The sequence below is a fragment of the Vicia villosa genome, linkage group LG6, assembly GCF_029867415.1.
Source record: "Vicia villosa cultivar HV-30 ecotype Madison, WI linkage group LG6, Vvil1.0, whole genome shotgun sequence".
NCBI classification, from domain to species: Eukaryota; Viridiplantae; Streptophyta; class Magnoliopsida; order Fabales; family Fabaceae; genus Vicia; species Vicia villosa.
The window spans coordinates 124310744-124318939 of NC_081185.1; the positions used below are offsets into that span (position 1 = coordinate 124310744).

At 31.9% G+C, this 8196-nt stretch overlaps 1 protein-coding gene across 1 annotated transcript; it reads left to right on the forward strand.

The window, feature by feature from the left end:
- The first annotated feature begins 351 nt into the window (after window positions 1-351).
- On the forward strand, window positions 352-3049 carry LOC131612281 (probable caffeine synthase MTL2). The gene is made up of 5 exons (XM_058884087.1): window positions 352-654; window positions 851-965; window positions 1062-1460; window positions 1812-2066; window positions 2180-3049. The coding sequence occupies exons 2-5, from the start codon at window positions 891-893 to the stop codon at window positions 2543-2545; spliced, it is 1095 nt and encodes a 364-aa protein (XP_058740070.1). The 5' UTR covers window positions 352-654; window positions 851-890; the 3' UTR covers window positions 2546-3049.
- Window positions 3050-8196: the final 5147 nt, after the last annotated feature.

Below are 8196 nucleotides of genomic sequence, written 5' to 3' on the forward strand. Positions count from 1 at the left end.
TATTACAAAATAACTCCAATATATACCAAATTTAATTAAAAATAGAATCCTCCTAAAAAGAAAACAACAAAGTTTTTAATTTGTCACTAATGTTATTTAAGTAATACACTACTAAATATATTAAAAAAATTAAAAAAAAAGTTTAAAAGAAATGTTTAAAAAAAAGTTTAAAAAAAAAGTTTTAAACAGACCGGTTATCTGGCCGGTTCCCAATTCGACTGGTCTGACCGGCTAGTCGGGTCCGGTTTTTAAAACATTGCTTTATTTTATTTTTTAAATGATCCAGTATGACACGTGAATGACTGACTTCAGTTCTGAAACTTGTATCCAACCCTTACTCTTTTACTCGTTTTCCAAGACTAACTTTTTTTTTATAAGCAATTTTTTTTATAAGCAAAAAAAGTTGAGGACACAGCTCCCTTTCTTTCCAGAAAAAAATAACTTATTCCACCACAACTCAGTAAAAGCACAACCAAAAAAAAAAAATCTAGATCCTCCTCAACCTCTAAGCACAAAGGGCAAAGTAACGAATTAGAGTTAGTTAAAATACCACGCTTTAACAACTCCGTCTTCATAGAGAGTTTATTCCAAATCAACCTCCAACCAAAAAGATAAATCCTAGTCAGAATTATTTTTGTTTGACTTTTCTCTTTTGTAAGTAATTACTTGATTTTGTTTTTAATTTATATTCTTTTGTTTTGATTACCTTTCTAAACTTAAAATTTATTTAGACCTATCAGTATATAAGTATTTCTTCAGTTGCCCTTGTGACTCGCACCTTCTACAAAATTTTGCAAATGGGTTAATGTTATTTTTTAAGAAAAAATATCTTTGTTTTTGGGGAATCAAGGAACTTTCACAAAGGTTGTGCATATTTCTTAATTTTAACAATGGCAACGGAACATGTCCTTCGCATGAAAGGTGGTGTTGGAGAAACAAGTTATACAAATAACTCCTTACTTCAGGTATTAATTATCTTCTTTTGTACCACAACCTAATTAATTTGGGATTGATTGAGTAGATATGTGATATTCACCTCAAACTAATTAATTTTTTTGCAGAGAAAAGTGATTATGGAAGTGAAAACCATACTTGAAGAAAATATGACATTCATGATGTCCAACAAAAGTATAAAAGGTTGTTGGAAAATAGCTGACTTAGGTTGCTCTTCAGGACCAAACACACTTTTGGCCATCTCAAATATCTTGAGCATCATCCATAACATTTACTTGAAGTTAAATCATGGGAAACCTGTATTTCAAATTTATCTCAATGATTTATTTGAAAATGATTTCAATACAATCTTCAAATTACTACCTGATTTCTACCAACAAGAAAAAGAAAAGAATGTTGGAGAATGCTTCATAAGTGCAACACCAGGAAATTTTTATGGGAAACTATTTCCAAATAATTACATTGACTTTTTTCATTCATCCTATAGTCTTCATTGGCTATCTCAGGTAAGTTGCTCTAAACTAATTTTTTTTTCTTTTTATAGAAGATGGCAACTTACTGCCACATTGTAAAGGAAATGTTCGAAACGACCGGACAATCTTCTTTAATTACTTTTGGTTTTTCTAACATCAAAAGCCGTGGATCTTTAACAGAAAGTGCAAAGCTCTAATGCATAGTAATTAATGTTGAGTCTCTTAGGACTATGAATTTAATTTTTAAGAGAATCGGTTTGGCCATTTAATAAAGAGTAGAGACGCAATTTAAGTCTGTTTGTCTGTTATTTCCGTATAATATTAATTAAATAAACATTTTAAAATGTTAATTTAACTTCTCTTTTAATTCTTTGATGGCAATAGGCACCAAAAGATTCAACCAAGAAAGCAAAGCCACTAAACATGGAAAATATTTGTGTAACAAGAACAAGTCCTCCATCGGTTTATGATGCATATTGTAAGCAATTTCAAATTGATTTCAAATGTTTTTTAAAGTCACGCTTCGAGGAACTATCTTCAAGTGGCATGATGGTATTAACATTCCTTAGTAGAGAAACAGTGCATGAAATTAGTTCTTGCGAGGTACTTAGCACGGTACTTAATGAGATGTTCCAAGAGGTAAGTATATAATATATAATTTTACTTTTGTCACCATATAATATTTAATCTAACATTGAATAAAAGAGTATTTAAAAATTAAATTTGGAACAATTATTCTCTTCTCTTTGTAGGGTTTGGTTGAACAAGAAAAATTGAGCATGCTTGATTTGCCTATATATTACCCTACAATAAAAGAAGTTAGACAAGTGATTAATGAAGAAGGTTCTTTCACCCTTCAAACATTGAAGACTTTTAAGATAGGTTGGGATGCAAACCTACAAGAAGATCTTGATGAATATGTTCTTGATAACAAGATGAGAGGAGAGTTCATAGCTAAATACCATAGAGCTATTTTCGAACCTCTTTTAATCATCGAGTTTGGTGAAAATATTGTGGATGAAATCTTTTCAAGGTTTGCAAAGTTGATTGCAAAGATTATGGAGTTAGAGAGACTAGAGTATACCAATATTGTATTATTCATGACTAAGGATCTTTAAAATAAAGTCATATCAAGACTTCACTTCATATAGTTTTTTAGAGCATTTAGTGTTTGAGTTGATCAAGATGGAGAGAGCTCCTATGTTGGTCATTGGTGAATGAAAGGTGTATTGAAGAGATAATTTGCCCTCAAATAAAATAAAATAAAATTCAAGGGTAGTTGTAGTTAGTTGTGTGGAGATTTATGACATAATTAATGCAAGAATTACTATAAATTTCTTTAATTAGTGTTGTTTTTGGAATTTGAAAATAACCACACATAAGAAGTTATCGGGATGATTTACAATTTTTTTTTTCTTTAAGATGTTTTATGGCACTGTTCCTCTTTAAGATGTTTTATGGCACTGTTCAAAAATATGAAATACAGTCGAACTACTTAATTCTTCAGAGGTAAAATAGTCTAGTCTGATATTATACGGTCAGAGAAAAACTTGCATGGATACGCATATAAATGATTAGTGTTAGGAACAACCAATAAAAAAAGAGAAATTTTTAAATTTATTTGAAACTAAATTTCTTTTTTAATTGGATTCATGGGGTGGTTGTGATTGAATAGGAGAGAGAAACAAATATGTTTTGTTTTTTAATTAATAAAAATTTGTGATTGGTTGTTTGTAAAGCCACTTGTTATGTTTGTGTTCATGCAAGTATTTTTCATACGATCACTACTTGCACAATAGATAATCGGTCTAAAAATACACTCTCTGGTGGTACAAAGATCATTCAAATATGATATCAATACCATACATAGTATCTAGTACAAAGATCAGTCGTAATAATTTCTCAAACGAAGAAAAATTTAAATAATTCTTCAAAAAGAAGTTAATAATGGTCATTTGACCACTCAAAATAATTTCTCGAACAAAGAGAAATTAAAATAATTCTTCAAAGAGAATCCAAAAATTAATACTTGAAAATTTCTCAACTTAGACGAGAAAAATTATCATAATTCTCTAAAGAGAATTCAAGAAAATACTCGAAAAATTTAACGAGTAGAATGGAAGGGGGTTAAGCTGACGCTTCGACAATTCAAAAGACAATGAGTTATGAGAGCAAGGAAGGAAAAACTCAACAAAAGGAGTTTTTGGTATGTTTTTTAATGAAACAAGGAATTTCCTTATATAAAGAAGTGGGCTAGCTAAGATGTCTCATCTAAACAACGTGGGACTAAGGAGTTTTTTAAACTAATGCACAATGTGAGACTTGACGTAATGAACTTTTTCAAATTCATCTTTCTATATTGGAATTTTGACATAATGTTCCAACAATCCCCCAATTGAATCCTGTCTAGGAATTTTATAGGAACCGGCCTAAGTTCCACAATCATATAGGTGAGTCTATCAAGAGTACTCTTGTAGCCTAGATACTCTCTCATATAGAGTATAGATCTCACTAAGAGCTTCTATTATCTCATCCTCGTATTGCTTCAGGATTCATAATTTACTTAATTAAACTCTCATGATTATCTCATATTGTTAACAACGGAGGAAAAATTCTTTCCCTTATGAGTTACTTTGCCATTCAATCTTCCGTAAGTGTTGGGGATTTTCCATTATTACTAGACTCTACAAATTTCATAGTCGCCTTATTTTTCCTATGGTGCCTTCTCTATTGAGTTCTAGTCATGGACTTTTTACCCAAATAATTTCTAGGACCATAGGAATAGTTCTTTGACACTTGAGAATTGCTTTGATAGGAAGATCCAGCACCAACTTCGACTACCCTTCACTTATGTTGATCAGAGTTTGGTCTTACTGTTGGCGAGATCCATTTACTAAAGGGAACATCAGCAGATGAGACATAAGTCTTGTTTTGACTTATCCACTCGTTTGTAGGCACCTGGTTTTTTTTTGGGAATCATCTCCTATCAAAAGCAAATTGTAGCATCCGGTTGCTCTAATTATTCCTCATTGGTTGTTCATGCCTTACATTTTAGAGATCTTTGGTGGCCTCTTTGTTAAATAAATCAGTACAACAAGGGCATAACATCACCTTTGGCCTCTAACATTGTGTATACCACTTTCATCTTCTCGGTATAATCTAACATTGTCATCCCTTTGACCTCTAAGTCGAGACCTTCAATAGTCTCAACCATCATAATTTCTACGGGTTTGACCAAATTTTCTTCTTGGCGAACAATGGGTCTAAGTAAATTGTAATTGGTGGATTATGTTTGTCTCAAAATTTAAACCTATCATCCTTGAAAGCAGTTCGCACCAAATCCTTTAAAAAAGAAGACATTGAGACATTTTATGACAAAAAAAGTTGTGATATTTTCAAAAACCCATTTTCTTCCTTTGTTCCAATGGTAGTGTTTTTAGGCATGTCGGCACTACGATTTTACCATTAGCCATTAGTATATCAAATATCTCATCACATTTAGTTATGTCAAAAGTATAGGTTTTTGTTGTAATATTTTAATTTTTACTTGGTTCAACAAATATTTTCCTATTTGATGGTCTTAGAACCTTGCATACATATGGAGGCCTTGACTTTAATTCTTCAAGATTAACCTCGCTTTCTTCTACATATTCAAAAACTATATCAATCTTTTGACCATTTTCGTCTATTTCAACACAAGAAACTTTCTCTTTCCCAGGGTGTCGATTTTATTTTTCCTTCCCATCATTCAATTGTTTGACTTGTCGAACCCTGTCTATTAATTAGGCCATGTCTCATAGGTATTGGATATCTAATATATTCCTAATTGAATATTCTAAACCACCCACAACCATCTCGAGTAACTCATGCTCAAGCACTAGAGTAAAACATACCCCCTTCATTAACCTAAACCTATTAACATACTCATTTATCGACTTAGAGAATTTTCTCTTCACGCTTGCTAATTCTTTCAGGCTAAATTTTTACTGACCCATATAGGATTTCTCATGGAATACCATTTATAATTGATTTCAAATATATATAGAGTATGGGGGAAGGGTGGTGAACCATGTGAAAACGCTATTAGTTAAGGAATTATGAAAATATTTAATCTTTAAATTTTCATTATTGGATGAATCACCCGCCTCTGATTGATATCGAGTAATACGTTCGATAATAGCTTCACTAGTAGAACCTTCAAACTTAGTGAACTTAGGGATTTTCCAACTCATTGGGAGTTCATTTTTCAATACATATTGAAATAAGGCAGGAAACAAATTTTTTCTTTGAAGGCCAACATTAAGACCATTTTTGGTTAAATTATGTTCGACCACATTGGTTGTGTTAGTTTTCCCCCAAATTGTTTTTTGTTGGAATCCTCTAACCACTCGGTTTGCATCCTGGTTCCTATTGACCAACATAACCATTGGGCTATTTCGACCTAAGTCCCCATCGACTACCCTGAATATGGGTTGTTCGACCAGTTGAGGCATAACCCTTTGTTGCATTTGATTATTAATAAAACTTTCATTGTTTACTACTTATGGATTTTGAATTTCCCTAACCGTTTAATTTGAGGATTGGTCGAATAGGCTCTTGAGGAGCACCAAAGAAATAAGAAAATCGATCCATTTGATGCGCCAACCGTTGGTAAGTACGGTTTGTATTTTGGATTAGAGGATTAAATAGAGTAAAAAATTTATTGGGTAAGCATGTTGACCATGTCATGGTTGCTATCAACCATTTTTTTGCCTCATATCAAAGAGGAAACTAGTAGTAAAGGGTGACATAACCTGGTGGACATATCCGAATCCATCTTGGGGTTGTTCACTTCAACGAGAATTATTGAATGAAAATCTTGATGCTAAGTATTGGTTAAGATGAGAGGCAAAGGTCATTACTTTATTTGAATATGTAGATGCACTAGCTTGTAGGTATTTCATCCTTGTAGTTGGTATGCTATATATGTACTGTAACACCCTAATTCTCCAACGATAATTTTATAAAATAAATAGAAGGAACTAAAACAATTAGACAATTAGGATGTCACCTTCATTCATCACATATGCTCATATAACCAGATACGCAACACATAATTATATATTCATCGTATCTAAACTTTATTTTATTTACTCGCACCGGAAAAACATCAACAATATTTACTCTTAACTTATCAACATAAGTTATAATCATCAAAATTTAATATTCAACAACTTATCATCAAATAAATACAATAAAGCGGAGTTCTATTAGGGTTTTACTCCCAACATAACAAAACAGACGCAATTAACCCTAATGTAATATATCAGAGCAGACACCAACTCATTATACTCACTATGAGACAATCTCTTTGGCTAACCTCAATCTCAAGCTACTTCAGATTACATGTGCATTACCAACATAGGGGTAACATTCAAACAGGAGGGGTGAAATATCATAACAATTTAAGAAAGTGTATGATAACAAGTATATGAGAATAGAGTCATACATGGTTCACTACTTCACAACGCATCCATGTCATTCATTAACAAGTAATATACAATTATTTTACAATATCTAATTCATCATCACAACAACTCAAAGATGCAACATGAAATATACTCGTTATGATGCACATGCATGTGGTACCAACACAGCATAAGCTCCCAACTTAATATTGCCAATAAATAAAGACATCAACAAGGCACAAGCCTTCAACTTCAAACTTTGCCAATCCAGACCAACTTATAGAACATGAGCTCCAAACTTTTATGCTATGTATGCGATAACATTATGAAACATAAAAACAACTACAACAATCATCAGCAACAACACAACAACAATTCAACACTGGGAATACGCTTACAACTCGATGTTTTCCAATAAATGGAGGAAACATAACAACATTCATCACCACTTGCAACTTCACAAGTTAATAATTATATTCCAAATCAAGTAACTGCACAACAAAATTATTCGTATAATTTATCGGTACTTTCCTACAGTTTTCAGCTACTGATTTTTACTATTACTTCTCTGCTATTGTTTTACTATTAATAGCCTTCTATTATTGTTTCAACAACAACATCACAATTTATGCAATATAAGTTCTACAACACATATACAACACATATCAACAAGAACCGTCACTAACATACATCAATTTCATCAATTTCATCAATTTCATAGAATTCTTCGTTTTACGATCAAAATATGAATTTTTACGAAACACAACAACTACATCAAAATTCATGCAATATAAGTTCTACAACACATATACAAGATATATGATCAACAAGAATCGTCACTAGCATATATCAATTTCATAGAATTCTTCGTTTTACGGCCAAAATTCAAATTTTTACGAAACACAAAAACAAAGCCAAAATTCATACAATATAAGCCATACAATATCCATACAACACATAGCAACAAGAAACGTTATCAACATGCATCGATTTTATTAGTTTCATATAATTCCCCTTCAAAACCTAAGTTATCAATAAAACCCCAAAACTCATTCCTACATACAAATCATCATACCCAATCTTATATAGTTAGAACTCCACCCTTACCTTGGATTGAAGGTTCTCTACTCTTTCAATGGAATCCTTCCCCAAGCCTCCATGTGCCTCTTCTCATGTTTCACGAAAACCTTCTTTTTCCACGTTTTTTCCAAATTCTTTATTTTTCATTCTATTTTTTTTCTTATTTTTATTCAACTCCTTACTAACTTTTAACTTCACTAATGAACTTAACAAACACACACTCAATATTCCTCATGCTAACA

Coding starts and splice junctions, on each gene's coding strand:
- LOC131612281 (XM_058884087.1), top strand. CDS start 891: ATGGCAACGGAACATGTCCTTCGCATGAAAGGTGGTGTTGGAGAAACA. Junction 966..1,061: donor CAAATAACTCCTTACTTCAG/GTATTAATTATC, acceptor ATTTTTTTGCAG/AGAAAAGTGATTATGGAAGT. Junction 1,461..1,811: donor GTCTTCATTGGCTATCTCAG/GTAAGTTGCTCT, acceptor TGATGGCAATAG/GCACCAAAAGATTCAACCAA.